A 23263-nucleotide genomic window follows, 5' to 3' on the forward strand; every position below is an offset into this window, starting at 1 on the left:
TTGTCTATTTGTCTGCCTTCCCAAATGTTCCCTGGCAAACCTTACAGCTCTCTGTGGCAATCTGTTTTGTAAACAGAGACTAAACCAAATAGGGGCTGTGATTGATTGGAAAGCATGTGAAACAGCTCAAGTGCCCAGATTGACTCATTTAGGGCCATTTACTGTTCCAACGAGAGGAAGCCTGCCCTGCCCTACCTGTGGCCATTAGGACTGGCTGAGGTGTGCCATGTTCCATTTCAGAGTAATAGGGGAGTGTTTCCTTCTCAAATGGATCATTGTGCCCAAGCTCCCAGGAGATAATTGGAATGGACAGGTAGGTCTATTCTTCAAGCAGACACTGATCATGCAGTCTAGAGGGGGAACGAGACAGTCTGGCTGCTTGGTGAGTTATTTGAAGGTAAAGAAAAAGGAGTATACAAACGGTGTGTCTAAAACTATAGTTTAACAGGAAAACATATTTAGAAAAAAAGCTGCTTTTAAATAATCCCTCAGGGGTTGGAATTTCTCACTATCTCACTAATTGTGTATTTTAGGAACTCAAACTCCCAGCCCCTCCTGATTAATGTACCTAAGATGGTGAAGATCAAATGTAATATGAATTAGACAGACAATGAGGTCACCCAGGCTGTTAACACTGAATTAACGTACAGTCTAAGTCTAATAACCCAAAGAAATGGGCAGACAGACAACACGGCTTAACAGTTAAAACCATTATGGGCTGTTAAGATTCGATGTAGGATCTTCATTTGATCACTAATTTGTTACTGAGAATTTTCCTGTAAAGCAGGAAATTAAAACTAGTTGTGTATTTGAGTTTTAATATAACTTCTAAAGTTTATAATTTCTACTTAGAAATTTCAGATTTGATTTCTCCTAAATAAAAATGTATCAACCTCTACAAAAATGTCAATTAATTATAATCCACATAATAATTCACATTTCCTGTTGCTGCAGGAAAAAAATTATGTTGTAGAAAACTGGCTCAAATTACGATCCTGCATCTGTAGCATTTCAGTATATGCCACAGGGATAGCACGGAGTCTACGAGACTGGTGCTCTGAACCACGTTTCCCCAAAAGGTAACATCTGGCTGGTGCCATGAGAACTAAAGTGATAAGCATAGTCTCTCTCCCACACTGGGCAGTTCCCTATCTATGCACCATTACAAATGGTCCTCCAGAAAATAATAAAACAGGGGAATGGCATGTAATGAAGTTGTTTCTGGCCTCCACCTTTTCCTAATGAAATGCTAGGCAATAACTCATTTAGGACATAATTATGATGGATGCGGCCGTGAGATTTGTTAAACCCCAGCGAGAGAGGAAAAGTGTTGATGAGTAAGGGAAAATAACTTCCCCGCTAAAGAGTCAGCTATCTGGACAATCTCTTTCTAAAATGATCTGCCGCAATTGTTGCAACCCCTATTACTAGCCTGTTCAACCTCTCTTTCGTATTGTCTGAGATACCCAAAGATTGGAAAGTTGTCGTGGTCATCCCCCTCTTCAAAGGGGGAGACACCCTAGACCCAAACTGGTACAGACCTATATCAATCCTACCCTGCCTTTGAAAGGTCTTCGAAAGCCAAGTTCACAAACAGATCACTGACCATTTCGAATCCCACCGTACCTTCTCCGCTATGCAATCTGGTATCCGAGCTGGTCATGGGTGCACCTCAGCCACGTTTAAGGTCCTAAACTAGATCATTACCTCCATCGATTAAAGACAATACTATGCAGCCGTATTCATCGACCTGGCCAAGGCTTTCGACTCTGTCAATCACCAGATTCTTATCAAATGACTGCCTCGCCTGGTTCACCAACTAATTCTCAGACAGAGTTCAATGTATCAAATCGGAGGGCATGTTGTCCGGACATCCGGCAGGCAGTCTCTATGGGGGTACCACAGGGTTCAATTCTCGGGCTGACTCTTTTCTCTGTATACATCAATGATGTCGCTCTTGCTGCTGGCCATTATCTGATCCACCTTTACGCAGACAACACCATTCTGCATACTTCTGGCCCTTCTTTGGACACTGTGTTATCTAACCTCCAGACGAGCTTCGATGCCATACAACTCTCCTTCCGTGGCCTCCAACTGCTTTTAAATGCAAGTAAAACTAAATGCATGCTCTTCAACCGTTCCCCCCCCCCCCATCACTACTCTGGACGGTTCTGACTTAGAATATGTGGACAACTACAAATACCTAGTTGTCTGGTTAGACTGTAAACTCTCCTTCCAGACTCACATTGAGCATCTCCAATCCACTCAATTAAATCTAGAATCGGCATCCTATTTCGCATCCTTCACTGCCAAACATACCCTCGTAAAACTGACTATGCTACCGATCCTTGACTTCGGCGATGTCATTTACAAAATAACCTCTAACACTCTACTCAGCAAATGCCCGACTAGCATCACCACCCTGGATGGTTCCGACCTAGAATATGTGGACATCTATAAGTACCTAGGTGTCTGGCTAGACTGTAAACTCTCCTTCCAGACTCATATCAAACATCTCCAATCTAAAATCAAATCTAGAGTCGGCTTTCTAATCCGCCACAAAGCCTCCTTCACTCACACCGCCAAACTTACCCTAGTAAAACGGACTATCCTACCGATCCTCGACTTCGGCGATGTCATCTAAAAAATAGCTTCCAATACTCTACTCAGCAAATTGGATGCAGTCTATCACAGTGCCATCCGTTTTGTCACCAAAGCCCCAAATACTACCCACCACTGCGACCTGTATGCTCTCGTTGGCTGGCCCTTGCTTCTTATTCGTCGCCAAACCCACTGGCTTCAGGTCATCTATAAGTATTTTCTAGGTAATGCCCCACCTTATTTCAGCTCACTGGTCACCACAGCAGCACCCACCCGTAGGATGCGCTCCAGCAGGTATATTTCACTGGTTACCCCCAAAGCCAATTCCTCCTTTGGCCTCCTTTCCTTCCAGTTCTATGCTGCCAATGACTGGAACGAATTACAAAAATCACTGAAGCTGGAGACTCATATCTGCCTCACTAACTTTAAGCATCAGCTGTCAGAGCAGCTTACAGATCATTGCACCTGTACATATCCCACCTGTAAATAGCCCATCCAACTACCTCATCCCCATATTGTATTTTTTTTCTTCTCCTTTGCACCCCAGTATCTCTACTTGCACACTCATCTTCTGCACATCTATCACTACAGTTTTTACTGCTAAACTGTAATTATTTCGCCACTACGGCCTATTTATTGCCTTACCTCCCTAATCTTACCTAATTTGCACACACTGTATATAGACTTTTCTATTGTGTCGCACACATATTTGCTTTATCTTGGCTAGGTAGCAGTTGTAAATAAGAACTTGTTCTCAACTGGCCTACCTGGTTAAATAAAGGTGAAATAAAAAAAATATTTAAAAAAAATCATGATGTGGATCATGAATTATTTTGATTGGGTTGCAAAATTCCGGGAACAATCAATAAATTCCCTTGTTTTCCCAAAATCCCGTTTGGAGGATTACCGGAGTCAGAAGGGAATAGGCAGGAAATCCGGAATCCACCAACCAGGATTTCAGGATAAGCAAGGAATTCTTATTATTATTTAAAATTATTCCCAAATGAGCTACAGTTAGAGTTAGAGTTCAGAGGAATGAGTTTGTTTGGTGAGTTCCATTCCGTGGTTGAAAGGGACACTAAGAAACCCTGAGTGGTGGAGAAGAAGACAGAAAGAAATGGAGAAAAGGAATGAATTTCAAAGGTCTGCGTGATACCCCTAGTGCGATGAGAGTGCTTTACACAATCTCAAGAGGCAGGGCAGAAAAACAAAGCAGCTCGGCAGTCAGTCGAGGATATGTGAGATTGAGAACAACAGAGAAGAAAGAAAAAGAGGAAGGGCTTTCATATGTGAACTCTCTCTGAAACAGCCAGCCTCTAGCCTTCCTCTCACACCATGTCCAAATCAAATACATTCATACTGAGCCACCGATGGAATCCAAAAGACCTGCAGTGCTATGCTCAAGAGGACAACACGTGGCAAAGGAAGCATAGAACAACAACCATGTCCGCCATCGTAAGAGAGAGAAGACTGACTGTCATGGTTTCTAGATGTCTATTGTTTAGGACACCCTCAGTGGGAATGATACCATCCGGAAACATCAGGTTTTCAGGGATACAGTATCTACAACCTAGCTTCCTTTTCCCCTGAAACCCAGATGTGGGGATCCTGCTCAGTGTTGATTCACAAACATACAAGTATATATGCAAACACTCCTGCAGAGCTCAGAGGTTGGTTGTTTTGGCTGAGGACATGTGGCCGTTGCCCTGCGCTGTAGTAAACCGCCCCATCTCTATACGGCTACTAATGAAGGCAACTGTATGCAGTTGCACTGTGTGACTCACTGAGCTGGCTGCTCTTAGGGCTGGACTACTGCTCAATGGGGCACTATGTATCAGTCTCTCTACTGCAGTGCCATAGATTGAGCCATAAATAAAGAAGATCACACAATTGTTTATGTGGACTCAAGTCTCACTTTTTCTCTTTGCTTTTCTCTCACTGTCTGTCTGTTTCTCTGTCTGTTTCTCTGTCTGTTTCTCTGTTTGCGTCTCTGTCTGTCTGTCTGTCTGTCTGTCTGTCTGTCTGTCTGTCTCTCTCTCTCTCTCGCTATCTCTCTCTCCTTTTCCCTGCATGACACAGATTGCTTTGAATATATTCATTTGAAATCCACTGGGTTGCTATAACTAGAAAACACACTAGAAGGGATGCAGATAATGTAGACAGATAGCAGACAGTTTCTAGCCTGGCCTCCTTTATGCACCACTATCATCTTGATGTCTTTGTACTGTAACATTGTTTCCTAGTTTGGAGAATTAGGTAAATCAGATTCACAAAACAAGTGGATTAACTTAATCACTCCTCCGTTTTGACAATGACCTTCGCTTCTCAACCACAATAGGGATTAGGGGAAGTTGAGGACATATGCCATGCAGCAGAGAAAGATTAGAGTTTTCCCGTGACAGAATTATTGAAATGTGCTATTCAGAATTCCTTCACGGTGCCGGGCTACAGTAGGATAAGATGCAATATGGTACAGTACAAACCCTCTCAATTACAGTTGAAGTCAGAAGTTTACATACACCTTAGCCAAATAAATTTTGTAGTATTATTTTGTAGTATTATTTTGTATTTTGTAGTATTTTGTAGCATTGCCTTTAAATTGTTTAACTTGGGTCAAACGTTTCGGGTAGCCTTCTACAAGCTTCCCACAATAAGTTGGGTGAATTTTGGCCCATTCCTCCTGACAGAGCTGGTGTAACTGAGTCAGGTTTGTAGGCTTCCTTGCACGCACATGCTTTTTCAGTTCTGCCCACACATTTTCAATAGGATTGAGGTCATGGCTTTGTGATGGCCACTCCAATACCTTGACTTTGTTGTCCTTAAGCCATTTTGCAACAACTTTGGAAGTATGCTTGGGGTCATTGTTCATCTGGAAGACCCATTTGCGACCAAGCTTTATCTTCCTGACTGATTTCTTGAGATGTTGCTTCAATCTATCCACGTAATTTTCCTCCCTCATGATGCCATATATTTTGTGAAGTGCACCAGTCCCTCCTGCAGCAAAGCACGCCCACAACATGATGCTGCCACCCCCGTGCTTCATGGTTCCGATGGTGTTTATCGGCTTGCAAGCTTCCAACTTTTTACTCCAAACATAACAATGGTCATTATGGCCAAACAGTTCTATTTTTGTTTCCTCAGACCAGAGGATATTTCTCCAAAAAGTATGATCTTTGTCTCCATGTGCAGTTGCAAACCATAGTCTGGCTTTTTTATGGCAGTTTTAGAGCCGTGGCTTCTTCCTTGCTGAGTGGCCTTTCAGGTTATGTCGATATAGGACTCGTTTTACTCTGGATGTAGATACTTTTGTACCTGTTTCCTCCAGCATCTTCACACAGTCTTTTGCTGTTGTTCTGGGATTGATTTGCACTTTTCGCACCAAAGTACGTTCATCTCGAGGAGACAGAACGTGTCTCCTTCCTGAGCGGTATGACGGCTGCGTGGTCCAATGGTGTTTATACTTGCGTATTATTGTTTGTGCAGATGAACCTTCAGGCGTTTGGAAATTGCTCCCAAGGATGAATCATACTTGTGAATACAATTTTTTTTCTGAGGTCTTGGCTGATTTCTTTTGATTTTCCCATGATGTCAAGCAAAGAGGCACTGAGTTTGAAGGTAGGCCTTGAAATACATCCACAGGTACTCCTCCAAATGACTCAAATGATGTCAATTAGCCTATCAGAAGCATCTAAAGCCATAACATAATTTTGTAGAATTTGCCAAGCTGTTTAAAGGCACAGTCAACTTAGTGTATGTAAACTTCTGACCCACTGGAATTGTGATACAGTGATTTATACGTGAAATAATCTGTCTGTAAACAATTGTTGGAAAAATGACTTGTGTCATGCACAAAGTAGATGTCCTAACCGACTTGCCAAAACTATAGTTTGTTAACAAGAAATTTGTGGAGTGGTTGAAAAACGAGTTTTAATGACTCCAACCTAAGTGTATGTAAACTTAACCACTAGGCTACAACTGTATGTAGTCTAGTGGTTAGAGCATTGGACTAGTAACCGAAAGGTTGTAAGATTGAATCTCCAAGCTGACAAGGTAAAAATCTGTCATTTCTGCCCCTGAACAAGGCAGTTAACCCAGTGTTCCCCGGTAGGCCGTCATTCAAAGTAGAATTTGTTCTTAACTGACTTGCCTAGTTAAATAAAGGTAAAATAAAAATTCAGAAATGTCAGGAAAAATAGCAAGATACTGTACTTGTACACAGCAAAAGCATCTGGTGTAGCTTACATTGAAGTCCACTGTCACTGTAAACAAAACTATTGCAGCACCCACAACAGCTACAGAAGCTGGACATTTTTAATTTGCAGTGGGGATTCGATTAAGGCTATGGTTTGTGTATTCAAGAACTCATATCCTTTGTGAACTGAATCACATAATATTTCTTAGGGCCCATGCTATTGATTCATATGAAGGAAGGAAGTCAGTTCAAGTTATTCCTGGGGCCATATGAAAGACAATACTGCCATGGGTCATACAATGAATAATATGTGTTCACCTTTATCCTCACTTGAATGAAACCTGAGGTCAGGTGGGAGCAGCAAGGTCACTGGACTAGCAGCTCAATGCAAATGGAGGAATGAGATCAGCGATAGGGATGATGGGTGACCATTGATTTCTGGTGACACAGGAACAATCAATTGCCATGCACAAGTGTCTTCTAAACGAAGGACGCTGTTGGAAACAGATCTGTCCGTTTAAAAATAAAAGAGCAGAACAGAGAGGAATATGCTGATATGGGACAGTGAAGGACATTTCCTCTCTCTGGGACGCGTGTGTCACTTCAGTATGTACTGGGATTGGTGTGCTATTGTTTCATGTCAGCTGGATGGGGTAGGGTAAATGTTATTGTAAAGTAGGCTGATTGCTGACTGGTAACCGTGTGCGCATATGTGTGTCAATGTATGTGTGTGTGTGTGTGTGTGTGTGTGTGTGTGTGTGAGAGTGTGTGTGTGTGTGTGTGTGTGTGTGTGTGTGTGTGTGTGTGTGTGTGTGTGTGTGTGTGTGTGTGTGTGTGTGTGTGTGTGTGTGTGTGTGTGTGTGTGTGTGTGTGTGTGTGTGTGTGCGTCAGTGTATGTACGTGTGAGCATCAGTGTGTGTGTGTGAGGCAGGATGGGAGAAGGTACGACGATGGACTGTAAATAACAACAGCCACAGGGCGGTGGAAGGGGGAAACGTGCCGTGAATTTATCCCCCCTCCCCCTCCCCCCTCAACCGACCAACACCTAACCCCCTCATAAGTCCCAAGCAGAAATGCAGGAGATGGACGATAGGAGTACAATGTGCTGTTTCTGTAGGCATGACATTAAAATGTGGTGACTAGCGTTACATAAGGTCTGAGGGCGGAGCTCGGGAGGGGGGTTGTTTATCCTAGCAGGGTCCACTTTAAAGGTTGTCCTGGGAGTGGTACAAGGACAGGAGGCACTGCATATGACAGGCCCCAGTGACGTAGAAGAGTAACAGTCACAGAGGGTTAAGAAGTCCAGAGGAGCCAGTAGGACTGCTGTAACAGACCCAACACCACTCTCCATCTTCCTCGTCTCTCCTTCCCCTCTCTCCCGGGGACGAGTGAATTGTATGTTCATTACCCAGCATGTCACCTGTCCTTGACACCTATCTATCTCTCTCTCCCGGTACAGCAGCTTATGATGGAAGTCATGTTCTCCTCCATATCATGCACCGGCACGCAAGCACACACACACACACACACACACACACACACACACACACACATGGAGAATAAACACAGACATACTGTACATATTGACACTTGCACGCAGACATACTGTACACCAAGAATGCAGACATGCAAATACACACACAAGTATGCATGAATGCAGGCAAGCACACACGTAAACACACACACATACAAGCACACGGAGGTTGGGGAGGAACTGGCAAGCCACTGAGTCACGAAGCAGCAGTCGGCAGGCTGCAGTCGGCAGGCAGCGCAGTGCTTACATTGTCCCCTCAGAGGCGAGTATAAACAGATTGATTGGATTACTCCTGCTGACTCACACATTACATTAGCAAGCTGGGGGGGTGGTTCATAAACGATCCTAATTCTGCCCCCCTCCCCCATCCTCCCCAAGGTTAGCTGAGGGGCAGCCCACCTGAAGTGGTGTCTAAACAGTGGACAGCCCACCTGAAGCGGTGTCTAAACGGTGGACAGCCCACCTGAAGCGGTGTCTAAACGGTGGACAGCCCACCTGAAGCAGTGTCTAAACGGTGGACAGGCCACCTGAAGCGGTGTCTAAACAGTGGACAGCCCACCTGAAGCGGTGTCTAAACAGTGGACAGGCCACCTGAAGCGGTGTCTAAACAGTGGACAGCCCACCTGAAGTGGTGTCTAAACGGTGGACAGGCCACCTGAAGCGGTGTCTAAACGGTGGACAGCCCACCTGAAGCGGTGTCTAAACGGTGGACAGCCCACCTGAAGCGGTGTCTAAACGGAGGACAGCCCACCTGAAGCGGTGTCTAAACGGAGGACAGGCCACCTGAAGCGATGTCTAAACGGTGGACAGGCCACCTGAAGCAGTGTCTAAACGGTGGACAGGCCACCTGAAGCAGTGTCTAAACGGTGGACAGGCCACCTGAAGCAGTGTCTAAACGGTGGACAGGCCACCTGAAGCAGTGTCTAAACGGTGGACAGGCCACCTGAAGCAGTGTCTAAACGGTGGACAGGCCACCTGAAGCGGTGTCTAAACGGTGGGCAGGCCACCTGAAGCGGTGTCTAAACGGTGGACAGGCCACCTGAAGCAGTGTCTAAACAGTGGACAGGCCACCTGAAGCGGTGTCTAAACGGTGGACAGGCCACCTGAAGCAGTGTCTAAACGGTGGACAGGCCACCTGAAGCGGTGTCTAAACGGTGGACAGGCTACCTGAAGCGGTGTCTAAACGGTGGACAGCCCACCTGAAGCGGTGTCTAAACGGTGGACAGCCCACCTGAAGCAGTGTCTAAACAGTGGACAGGCCACCTGAAGCAGTGTCTAAACGGTGTACAAAGAAGTCCCTCACACCATCTCTGATTATCAATCTTTCATGGTAGACATACAGCCATAAAGAAGAGACTGAGAACCAGACCCACTGAGACTGATGGTTCTGACGGTGCTGGAGCCAAGCGTGTGTGGGGTGCAGAGTTTGTTGTGTACTCAAAAATGTACTCAAAAATGAGCCCAATGTCACCGTGACTGCGCCGCACTCCTCTGAGGGAACCGTAGGCTAGGAGGGGACATGATGGACGATTCGTGCTGCCTCCCTCCACCATGGTCAGGCATGCACACACACAGACAAACACACATACACAGCAGAGAGCACAGCACAGGCCTCATTACGACCACGGCCCTGGCTAATGCCACAAGATCAATGACAGATCCTGCCTGTCTCTCCCTCTCCTTCTCTTTCTCTCCCTCCATCTTCTTCTCTTTCTCTCCCTCCCTCCCACTCTCTTTTTTCTCTCTCCCTTCTCAAGTGCTGTTTCTGCCTCTCCACCTTGCTTACTGTCCCAGACTTTCTCCTTCTGTCTCTCTATCTTTCTCTCAATGGTTCTCTCTCTCTTCTTATAGCTCTCCTACTCTGTCCCCTAGTGTCTCCCTACAGTGCATTCCTTTACCAAGCAATAGCCTCCAATATGTTCCTGCAGGCAACCCAACTCAACCCCACTTCAGAGCAGAGAAATATAGGCTGCCTCTGTTGAGCAGAATGCACATGGCTGAGTGGTCATCCATCACACCCTGCAGTGGCTATATGTTCATGATTTATTTTATTTTCTTGAACCTTTATTTAACTAGGTTAAGAACAAAAATATTATTTACAATGACGGCCTACCCCAGTCAAACCCAGACAATTCTGGGCCAATTGTGCACAGCCCTATGGGTCTCCCAATCACAGCTGGTTGTGATACTGCCTGGAATTGAACCAGGGTCTGTAGTGATGCCTCTAGCACTGATATGCAATGCCTTAGACTGCTGCGCCACTCAAAAGCCCTATGATGCTTCACCCTTACACAGCCTGTCCCATAACCATCACATTGCTGCAGTGGATCTGTGTCCATGATGCTCCACCCGTACATCCTTGCAGGCTACATGTCCATGATGTTCCATCTATACATCCTTGCAGGTTACATGTCCATGATGTTCCATTCATACATCCTTGCAGGCTACATGTCCATGATGCTCCATCCATACATCCTTGCAGGCTACATGTCCATGATGTTCCATCCATACATCCTTGCAGGCTACATGTCCATGATGCTCCATCCATACATCCTTGCAGGCTACATGTCCATGATGTTCCATCCATACATCCTTGCAGGCTACATGTCCATGATGCTCCATCCATACATCCTTGCAGGCTACATGTCCATGATGTTCCATCCATACATCCTTGCAGGCTACATGTCCATGATGTTCCATCTATACATCCTTGCAGGCTACATGTCCATGATGTTCCATCCATACATCCTTGCAGGCTACATGTCCATGTTGTTCCATCCATACATCCTTGCAGGCTACATGTCCATGATGCTCCATCCATACATCCTTGCAGGCTACATGTCCATGATGTTCCATCCATACATCCTTGCAGGCTACATGTCCATGATGTTCCATCTATACATCCTTGCAGGCTACATGTCCATGATGTTCCATCCATACATCCTTGCAGGCTACATGTCCATGATGTTCCATCCATACATCCTTGCAGGCTACATGTCCATGATGTTCCATCCATACATCCTTGCAGGCTACATGTCCATGATGCTCCATCCATACATCCTTGCAGGCTACATGTCCATGATGTTCCATCCATACATCCTTGCAGGCTACATGTCCATGATGTTCCATCTATACATCCTTGCAGGCTACATGTCCATGATGTTCCATCCATACATCCTTGCAGGCTACATGTCCATGATGTTCCATCCATACATCCTTGCAGGCTACATGTCCATGATGTTCCATCCATACATCCTTGCAGGCTACATGTCCATGATGTTCCATTCATACATCCTTGCAGGCTACATGTTCATGATAATCTACCTGTACATTTTTGCAGGCTATGTGTCCATGATGCTCCACTCGTACAAAGCCCGTTCCATTACTCAGAGATGAGGGAGGGGTAAGACGTAAAACAAAACAACAGTGTCATATAAACTGGTGGACTATGGCTCTGCACTTGTAGTGTTTTGTTGCTGTACTATACACAGCGTTACTGGCTATGATTAGTTGTAGTCAAGCCGAGGCTGAGAGTATGTGGTGGCTACACTCTAAACATTAGGATTAATGGTCTGGTAGGGTCAGCTAAGTGAAACATCATTCATGCTTCAGTTCCATTCAAAAGACACACAGGGAGACTATAACACAAAACAGACATTTGGGATTTATAAAAATGCGTTATTGCTTATTTCTTCCAAATCCAATTCTAATAGATCAGTGATGAAAACAAAAACAAATGTACGGTAAATATACTGCATTACCTTAACAGATGTCAATACGGTGCAGCTGAAAAATATAAAGGTGAGATAATGGTGGTTTTCAAAACCTATGTAGCCTTGCCATTGGCCAGGCATGCTAATGCATTCAAATGATAATGCGTGGCGTGATACATCAAAATGTCCGCCCCCCAGGACAGGACGGGTGAACTGCCTGCCCCCCCCTGCACAAAGTAAAAGCAATTGCAGGAGATGATTCGCTTGATGGGAGGATGGTCTAAGGAGACGAGGGGAGATAGGAGGAGAGCGACATACTGGTGAGGTAACTGGGTCATACTGGTAGTAAAGGAATAGAAAGGGGGATACCTAGTCAGTACAGTGCTAGAATAAACCCTCTTAGTTAAGCACTGATGCACCCTCATACTGAATGGTTTCCCCTCAGAGGCAACTGAGACCAGACAAAAAAAATATATAAAAATGGGGCTAACCAGTCAGTTGATGAATAGGCTCCCCAATGAACTTGAATGCACTGGGGTATAACGGAGCTATAGACATGCCTTCAGAAAAAGCGTTCCCAAGACAATCCATCTTCACCAGCGCAGTTACCATGGGCTAATGGTGAGCACTCGTTAGCTAGCCTCCTGAAACACAAAATACAGCGCAGCTCCAACCATAAGCAGAGTGCCACTGCCTGCAACATCCAACAGCATTCCTGTACATTGGGATGTGCGTCCTCAGGGTGCACACTCAATACATGTCCTCTAACAAGAGAAGTAAGAGACCACTGTTTCATCCTGCCATGCTATGTGGGTTGAATATTGAATAAGGAGTCATTTCTCCAGTCTAATGTCTTTATAAAGGTCCTGTAAGCAGTGCATTTGGAGGAAAGGATTACGTCTGCAAGGCAGGGAAGTATTTATCCTTCAGCATGCTGCTGTACTGTCAAGCACGTCCCCTGCTGGATCTGGTGTCCCTCCGTTCAGCCAATGATAGAGCAGACACGGTCGGCCATTGCTCACAAGGCACTTTTCTAAGGTTTTGTCAGTTTGCCCTCCAGGTGACTTGTAACTGAAACCCCCCAATCCAGCTGCCTCACAGGCGTCAATCGCTCACAGGGGTGATCTCTGGCTATTGATCCGCTCACGTGATCTGCAGATGGAGCATGACAAACGAAGTGTCACCCTTTGTTGTTTTGTTCTCAAAACTGGAGAGGATGTGGAAATCCTATACAAAGGGACTGCTACTTGATATACTTGATAGACTTTTCTCTGCAAAACGGAATCAACTGACATGTTGTTTTATACATGTACATACATGTACTTTCTGCAACGGTTTGGTCAAAACAAGCATCATGATATAACATGGGTAAGCCTATGATGCAAAAATGGGCATCTCGTTTTCTATTCCATCTGTGAAATCCCTGTGCATCCAGTGTCCCATCAGCTCAGCCAGCCAATTAATTATTTCATTGGGGTGGCAGTGTAGCCTAGTGGTTAGAGCGTTGGACTAGTAACCGGAAGTTTGCAAGTTCAAACCCCCGAGCTGACAAGGTCGTTCTGCCCCTTATTTTCAATGATGGTTCCTAGACCGTCATTGAAAATAAGAATTTGTTCTTAACTGACTTGCCTAGTTAAATAAATAAAAATAAAGTAACTTGATCTCCACTGTAAAAAGCATCAAGACATTATTTCTCCTTATTTCTAGCGTAACATTTGATTGGTACAAACGTTGCTCTCTTGACATTTGCAACAATGTTTCAATATTGACATTTTAACTGTCCTATTGAGAATGAACCTGTCAGGACGAGAAGGCCATATTTTCTCAGCCAGAGGAAATTATGAACTAGCATAATTTCTATGGATATATACAAAGAAATGTCAGGTGAAACAAAAATTGAGAAATGCAGCTATTTTGCTGTTATCTAGCTGCAAGGTTTGACGTGACTGTGTTAGCTGTAGTTGGCTAGATAGCAAGCAAGGGATAAGAATGTTGCCAGCCAGCATGGTAACGGTACATTTAGAACTAACGACTGGGTTGCATCTGTACATAGATACAGAACAAAAAGACTTAACAACTGGGTTGCGTCTCTGGCAACCTAAACGATAGAATGAATATCCAGCTGGCTTGGCTAGCAAACATAGCTGTGCCTAGGCCTTTTCTTTGAGGGATGAAATAGTAGCCTATGAATGCATTGATCAAAATAATATTATTTAATTGGTAACGCTTTGTAAAAAAAGCAATTGTACACGAGGTTGTGCAAAACAACTTTTTTAAGCATGGCTGTGCTGATCTACGGTACTCGGGTCCACCTCGTACCTATGAGCGCAGCACAGACGTGCTAAAAAAGCAGTTTAGCACGCTCTCTCATGTATAATTGCTTTATTATATGCATGAGCACATGTCTGTATGCCCACACAAACGCTCTCATTACAAATCACACATGGATCGCTTGTCAAATGTTTCTGATCAATCACTAGATAAGCGGCCGTGAAAGAGGAGACTTCGGACTCCTGTCTCTCTCTGCACTGTGCGTTGCAATATACCTTTCCGTCGCTAAAGAGTAGCCGTCTTCCTTCTCTGCAGAGTGAGGCGTTCTCTTTCATGCCGTCTGTCAGGAAACACAAGCAATTCATTACCAGAGAAGAAGAAAGTAATCTGACGGTTAAACCAGCTATTCGAAGACAGAAAACGATGTCCCGTAATCCCTTTCTGAACAGCGGTAAGCCTTGCCGTTATCACCGCCTTTAAACACATTAACTTAGGCTCTAATTCTGTACATGACACAGCAGCGAGAAGCTATAGAGGTTTGGAGGAAAAAGCATACTAACTGATGTCACTACAATTTAAATGGGCAAAAGGAGGAATGCGTAGTATCAGTGCAATTTAAACAATCAACATTAGCCTGTAATAAGCAAAACAGCCTTGAGGTGAATGAATTTCCATGCTTTAGTAAACATCCCCATAACACAATAGGAAGATGCAATCTAAAGAAACACATGATGCACACACGCACGCACGCACACACACACCAACACACACACACATAAACATACACACTAACACACAGGATTCTCTAGTAACGAGTGACCAGGTGAAGGAGAGATGGGCCTTGTTTTACTTATGAGCGTCATGGAAAAGGGAGGAAAAGGCGAAACAAGCACCCACGCACCACACTACCTCCAGCTGCAGTAGGATCCCTCCATCCACACTGCTGCAGCCTAACGTCCCCTCCCTGAGCAGGAGCTTTTGGTGGCATGAATAACTCATGGACTAACGGAAACATGGTAAATACTCCACTAACGGCCCGGGGTGACCGAACAGGAAAACGCTGCTGCTGCACCGTGTTATACTCAGGTCAGGTTCACTGAAACACAGCAGTCAAAGGTAGTAGTCAGACAGGGAAAACTCTGAAGTAACACTATAAGACCATGTACTGTTTCACATCCCATCGCCAAACAGGAAGTGCACAAGCATCAATCGGGGATAACGTGATTCTATGAGGCCACTAGCTGGACAACGCTTCAATACGGCCTGGCCCTGCTGGTGATCTGAAGAGATGAGCGAGGGTCACATTGACAAGGGAGGGCCACAGGAGAAGGAAGGATGGGAGAGGGGATGGAGGGGGAGTGAATCCCACCAGACAGCCTGCTTGTGCCTTCTGTTTGCAGCCAGGGGGGAAGAGACACTTGCTGATTGCTGAGACTGCAGATGACTTCTCGGCCCTACACTCAGCCCAGTGCTCCAACACGGCAGGATAGACTTAATTGCCTCATTAGCAATGGGGCTAGTGACGAGTCGGCTCTTCCACATTGTTCAATGTCAAGAGTGCATCCAAGAGGAAAGGTTCATAGAGTAAATAGCATTTTCTCTTCTACATAGAGCAAATGTTTTTTTTTTAATTGGGTCCAGTAACCAAGGAGATGAGTCATGCCCTTATTCTCTCCTCACAAACAAGGGATAGACCATCTATTAAATAATATGTTCTTATTCTATACTCTATTTTCTTATTCTATACTCTAACCCCATGCCATTTTTTTTATAACATAGCATACAGTTGATGGTACAGTACTTTCCATCACTGTACATTTTGAGCTTGGACTACTCTAGAATACACAGTCATCATTGCCAACTTTAATTATTTTAAGAGCTTGATTTCGCAAACGTTGCTATTCCTCCTCCACAACAACTCTGGACCTCAGACTGCAAATCATGCCAAATGTTAACACTCCAGATTTCCCTTTCTGAAATGATACAGACAGTAAAGTGATGTGTGCTGTTAAAAACCTCACATTGAATATCAAGAAGACAAGCCGTGCCCGTCATGTTCTATTTGCTCCCAACTGAACCTTTTCTCCAAAAACTTAACAAATATTTGAAAAGGAACATCTCATTCACAAGCAAACTGTTCAGCACCACTATGGAATACATTGAAATGTGACAGTTTTGACAAAACCACAAAACCATGACAAGCACTTTAAACACAGTCCTAAGCCGTGTCTTCTCTGGTGGCGTAGTGAACTACAGTTAGCCTGTCAGGCTGCAAGAGGACCAACATAAAGAATCCAGGAGAGACACAGGAGAGGCAGAAGATGACTAAACAATGAAGTGAAAATGGTAGCATCTGCAGGAAATGTAACTAGGAGCTTAGACCATCCGGGAACAGGGAAGTAGATGGCATTCATTTGCCACTCCCCAGGGTACTGGAAGCCTCCTCAGACACAGGAGTTGTGTGTGTTTTAGAGAGAGAGAGAGAGAGAGAGAGAGAGCGAGAGAGCGAGAGAGCGAGAGAGAGAGGGAGAGAGAGAGAGAGAGAGAGAGAGAGAGAGAGAGAGAGAGAGAGAGAGTGAATATGTGTATTTCAGGCATGCAGAATAACAACCCCACACTACACTTTTATCAGAGCACAGGGGTGGTGCTTCTGCCGCCTCAGTCAAAAAAACACAATGTGCCCACTTTGGAAAGGCAATATTAAAAACCTTGTACTGTGAAAATCTAATGCTTGTGTGTGTTTGGGTTGTATTTTACATTGCTATTTCTGCACGGCACTCTGCGACTTGGTGGATAACATCAAACCATAGAGCTACACATCTGCATGGGCAGTATAGTGGAAAGGCTCCATTTCATCATCAAGTCAAGTCTAACGACTCGTAAAAACAAAGGTGATGATGCCATCTGTTCTGGAACAGTTTCACAGGAAGAGGATAATGTTCTTACTTTTCAGCAATCTACTGTACACTCACCATGGTCTAAGCCAGGGGTGCCAAACATACATAAAACAACATCTCTCTATATATTTGTTGGGGGTGGGGGAGGGGTCATTTTAAAGTATGTTAAATATACTTTAAAATGAACCAAACCAAATTGAAACTGTGTAGTAATCAGTTGTGTAAAGTACTTAAATAAAAAGTTGTTTTTTTGGGGTATCTGTACTTTACTTTACTACTGTACTTTTTAACAACTTATACTTTTACTTCACTACATTCCTCAAGAAAAGTATATACTTTTTACTCCATACATTTTCCCTGACACCCAAAAGTACTTAGCAGGACAGGAACATTGTCTAAATCACACACGAATCAAGAGAACATCCCTGGTCATCCCTACTGCCTCTGATCTGGCAGACTCACCAAACACACATGCTTAATGTGTAATGATGTCTGAGTGTTTAAGTGTACCCCTGGCTATCTGTAAATAAATTTAAAAAACAAGAAAATGGTGCCATCTGGTTTGCTAAATATAAGGAATTTGAAATTACTATACTTTTACTTTTGATACTTAAGTATATTTAAAACCAAATATATTTAGACTTTTACTCAAGTGGTATTTTACTGGGTGAGTCACTTTTACTTGAGTCATTTTCTATTAAGGTATCTTTACTTTTACTCAAGTTTGACAATTGGGTACTTTTTCCACCACTGGTAGTAATGATAATGGTTCTACATTCATACAGTTTCTTGATTGTGTCCTGCTCGCTAATAACCACCAAAATGAAAGCTAGACAGTCAGGGAGCATCGCATTTTTCAAAAACAATGGATAGAGGAGTATTTTTCACATTTTTTTACAGGGAGGCAATATAACCAATTTTAAGTGCGGCCCTCCAGACCTCGTTGAAGACCGAATGCAGCCCCCAGGGGCAAAATGCGTTTGACACCCCTGGTCTAAGCACCTAAATGTGACTTAATCTCCTAAGCAAACATTAACTTCTTCCATTGAGTGCATCTCGCCTCGTAGCGTTTAAAGGTTGAGCCACCGTTAGTGTGACACATTGCAGGCTAGCGTAATCAGCAGCATTAAACACTTAATTGCAGGAAGCCTAGCGATTGATCAGCGATATCCAGTTTACAATGTTTTTGCTGTGGTATGAACAACCAGATAAATGCCTGGCATTGTGTCTCGATAATTAAACCATCCATCATGATGCCTCTAGTACAAGATAACAGCAAGCCACTACAGTGGGACCTAAATATGGCATTCTACAGTTACTGGCACTGAATAGCAATACAATATCTGCAGTCGTGATGACCAATACATTTATCCTTAGTTTAAAAAATATCAGCATCAGTTTACAGTACGTGTTTATCATATAAAGCCTTTTCCATGGTTCTAATAAAATAATTGCAACCTACATGTATCTGAAGTACAGGATGTTGTGTAATGGTCAATTTATGACAGACATGAAAGAAAAGTATTGAACCACGAACAAGCTTCGGATTTTAAAACCCCTCCATATCAAACAGGGAAGACAGATGGTCCTCAAGCTGTTGTTGCTACCTGCAGGTTAACCATTCCTTCTTCCTACTTTTAAATGCACTAATCAATGGCCACCAAATTCCCCCTGCAAACACCATCCATCTTTGGATCTTTTCCGGATGGAGTGGTGATGACAATGGGGGTGAAGATGAGTGTAAGAAGAAAAGGAGGCCTCTGCTGATTACTGGCGCTAACGCTTGGGGGACAGCAGAAAGAGGGAAATGGAGTGAGACAATGGAGCACGTGGGTTCAGAACACCTAATGGAGTGGCCTGCTAGCAGAGCTAATAGACTGTTTCAAATTGAAAGGAACAGCAGGCGTCTAAATAGTCAGACGTGAAACATTCCCCCTGTTCTCTCAGTTGGCTCTCATTTCACAAGAAAGAGAGGGAGAAAAAACAACAGGGTTGTCATTGCCTTGTGAAACATGCTTTTGCATCATTGGTTGATAAAAAAATGTTGAATTTCAATAATTAATTTACTGCTTAATGTCATACGAGGGAGAAGAAGTCAAGTCCTGGTGCGAGGGAAGCATGTTCAGAGATTCTCCTGCTTGAATGTGTGAAGAATCATGTCTTTGGGCTTCATAGATCATAGAGCAGGGTTTCCCAACTGGTGGCCCCAGGCAAAAGGTTTTATTTGGCCCCCCAAGTTTTCTTAGTAAAAAAAAGAGAAAGAAAACATCTGGGGGGGTTTTCATGCATTTTCAATGTTGGACATAAACAACTGTAAAATACCAGGAAATCAGCTCCAATGGATTTTAATTGGGGAAATCTGTTTCCAAGTATTTCCACCAGTGGAGGCTGCTGAGGGGTGAACGGCTCATAATATTGGCCGGAATGGAGCAAATGGAATGGCAACAAACACCTGGAAATCATGTGTTTGATGTATTTGATAACGTTCCTCTAATTTTGCTCCACTCATTACCATGAGCCCGTTCTCCCCAATTAAGGTTCCACCGACCTGTGATTTCCATGCATAGTAGAGAGACGTGATCATATACACATGTAAGCAAGATTTTAAATTATTATGTTTTAGTGAAATATAATATCTGTTTGGGCTTCTTGCGGTCAATTTGCGGTCTACAAATTATTGTAATCAGGTAGCGATTTTAGCATGTAAATCTTGGTGGGGCAAACAAACAAAAAATGTGGAGGATGCATGCCAGCAAAGCCACTGCACAACACAACACAACACTAAACAATAGATTAATTGCACTGTAACGATGACAAATTGTGCCCACAAACTGCTAGGGCCTTCATAAAGATGTCCCAACAGCAGTCCCACCACCTTACCACTGCTACACCTGGCTATATTCGAAGACTTGTCTGGAAGCAAAATAGTTCATTCAGCCTCATTTACTGCCTTTAAAAAAAACATAGCTGATATGGCTGACTTGCTTAAACAATTGTGGATTCTACTGACAATTGAGATGTACAAACTAGGGCATAAGGGGACGACAAGATGTTAAGAGGCAATCCTTAATTTCGATTAAGACATTAATGAGCGAGCTAGGACGGACCTAGTCAATATAACTATTTGTTCAGCAGTTTTGAAATGTACAGCGACAGAATTTAGAACATGGGCTGTTCTTAGTATTCTCCCTGTACACCCAGTCCGAACCATAGGGTAAATAAAGGGGGCATATAAGCAAACAATGTACGCTCTTACAATATTCGATGATTACATTTCTCTAAAACAGGTTATAGGCTACATGTGTATCACAAAGTCAGAACAGTAGGTGAAATTAACAGGGGAAAATAGACCAAATGATTAGGGTGAGGCAACTAATAGTAACTACACAACATACACTTCGAATCACATTCTTACAGTAGCTACAGTTTACATATCTCCCTGGCATTTTACATAATTTATGCAGCAGGGTACAAGACATTTTTGGACTCACCTTGTTGTGCTGTGTTCACTTGAACAGGAAGATGGTGCGGCAGTCCTTTGTGGGCAAATTTTGTCATCAAACGTTGTCATCAAAGTCTGACATTCTCTGGATTGATGATGCTTTCAAGACAACTGGGAACTTGGAAAAAAAACAAGGTTGAATCATGATGACATCAGTGATCTTCAGATCGTGGCCCTAGAAAGAGGCCTGAGTTCCCAACTTACAATTCTGAGTTGGGTGACCATTCAAAATGTATTATACCAGTAGGAGCTTGTTTTTCCCCGAGTTCTCAGTTGTCTTGAGCCGAGTTAACAGTTGATTTAAACGTGGCATTTAAACGTGGCAGAAATCATGCTGGGTTGACAACATGGCCAATGTTGAATGTTTATCATTCTAAGATTGGAAAAAGAGACCCTTAAACCCAGAATTGGGACCACACACCAACTCTACGGAATAGCAGTCTAGTGATTGCTTTGCAATGCTTGCAGTTAGCCACTGATTCCTTCCAAACCACTCATTATTGAATTTGTGATCTCCAACTTGTTGTGTAATATTTTTGTCCAATGGCCGATGAGCACCGATATGTTTCATCTATAATTTCTCTTCATTATTTCTCTTCATATGACAAGGATCAAAAAGGATTTGCCAGTAGATTGTCGACTTGATTCATGATGATGACTGCTAGCTAAGATTTTGAAAGTATGATCAAAGCTACTGTAGATAAGGTGATTTGATGTCATTTTATCTGTGGCCAATGACCTTGAACCTTCTTGGATGGGCACTTCTAATGTAACTCTATGGCACACCCAAGGAGCTTGAATTTCTTTAGCTCTACCCTTAGATTTGGCAGTGACGTAGTGTCCCCATGAGTGAAAGAACACTGAGCCAATCACAGCGCAACTAGAGAATTGTCACGTTCGCTGGAATAATTATCGGACCAAGCTGCAGCGCAATATGGTTTCCACATATTATTTATTAGAAACGCACAAAACAACAAAGAAAGAATGAAACAAACAACGAACCGTAACAAATAGGTGTAACATACACTAACTTAAAACAATATCCCATAAAACACAGGTGGAAAAAAATGCTACTTAAATATGATCCCCAATTAGAGACAACGATAGCCAGCTGCCTCTAATTGGGAATCATACCAAACACTAACATAGAAAAACTAAACTAGAACCACAATAGAAAATAATAACAAGAAAACCACCCAGTCACGCCCTGACCTACTATACCATAGAAAAACAAAGGCTCTCTATGGTCAGGGCGTGACAAGAATATTACCGTATTTTCCACTGGCTGCCCCACCACCATAGAAAGCACTGAGCTAGGCTGAAAGACCTGCATTTTGGAGCTACCTTACTCAAGAAAGCAAAAAAAAGACCATGTTTGTATGCAGTTTTATTTATTATTCAATTATTTATTACTCAATTATTATTTTTATTTTTTTACATTGTTTGCAAACTGATATGTGACATGTATTATCGCCAAAATAACATGCAAAACAGGCAACCCCTCACAAAAATATTTTTTAAAATTTTTATTTGGCTTTTTTTTAGATAAATATGTGGGGCTGAATTACGGGTCGCCACTGATTGTAAAAATGTTCCGCCCCCTCCGACCATCCGCTCAATAAAAAATTGGCCCGCGGCTGAATCTAGTTGATGATCACTGTCACAGAGTGCTTTATAGTGAGAACCTATTCCTCTGAGAGCAATATTCCCAAATTATTCAGATCTTCAGTCACATCATGCCTTTTGAATATCAAAGCATCTATTTGGACATAATAATCAATTAGTCCCTCCAGGATTCTGGGATTCTGTGATTGCAATTTCTTTTTGAAAAATCAACAATTCCTTGCATTTTATTTGAGGGCATGCACATTTGACCAATCGAATAAAACAGTCAAATCACAATTCATAATCTCAGACTTGCAATGTCAACACCTCAGCTATAGCTAATGGGTGGGTGGTCCAGATGACAGTGGGCTAGAGCGTTTGACACTGAGGATACGCACAATACAGCCTCGGAGGAAAATAAGGTTTGGCCAATTTCAGCCATGGAACTAACGTACAGAATGACAATCCCATTCTTTTCAACGGAGGAAAATGGCATATAAAATACATTGTAAGGCACCTGTTATTCTTCTTGTGTCATTGATGTAAGCAGTATGCTAAGCTGCTTGAAAATGAAAGACACCTTTGCGACAGGGATTTATTTTCCTGTACCAATAACGGATCCCTCAGCCTCCCTGAAAACAGCAATACCTGGTTTCCAAAGAGAGAACACAGATCAAAAGCATGTTTTGCTATGAGTAGACAAGCGTGCCAGCCTTATTCTGGGCTGCCCGTTTTCAGTTAGGTAGAGCATGTTTGAGAGAAGCAAAACAGAGCTGTGAGCTTGGAATGATAGCATCCTAACAATGAATGATGATAATGGATTTATTTTAAATGGTATTCAGAAGATGTGTTGATTTTGATAAGTCTCTATTCACTTGGCAGTAGCTATCTATTGAAATATGTGGTTGAAGTCCAACAGTGACAGTCATTTATGTGCAACAATATCAT

General features: G+C 43.2%; 1 protein-coding gene across 4 annotated transcripts in view; it reads right to left on the reverse strand.

The window, feature by feature from the left end:
- Positions 1-23263, reverse strand: part of LOC139382426 (CXADR-like membrane protein) — a 94848-nt gene that overhangs the window by 63998 nt on the left and 7587 nt on the right. Inside the window, exon 2 of one of the 4 annotated variants that reach the window (XM_071126469.1) lies at positions 20700-20828. The exons of the other annotated variants lie outside the window; for them this stretch is intronic. Within the exon in view, the coding sequence (XP_070982570.1) occupies positions 20700-20766 (67 nt within the window). The 5' untranslated portion in view covers positions 20767-20828. The remainder of the gene's footprint in view (positions 1-20699; positions 20829-23263) is intronic. 4 annotated transcript variants of the gene reach the window in all.

This window comes from Oncorhynchus clarkii, chromosome 24 (assembly GCF_045791955.1).
Source record: "Oncorhynchus clarkii lewisi isolate Uvic-CL-2024 chromosome 24, UVic_Ocla_1.0, whole genome shotgun sequence".
NCBI lineage: Eukaryota > Metazoa > Chordata > Actinopteri > Salmoniformes > Salmonidae > Oncorhynchus > Oncorhynchus clarkii.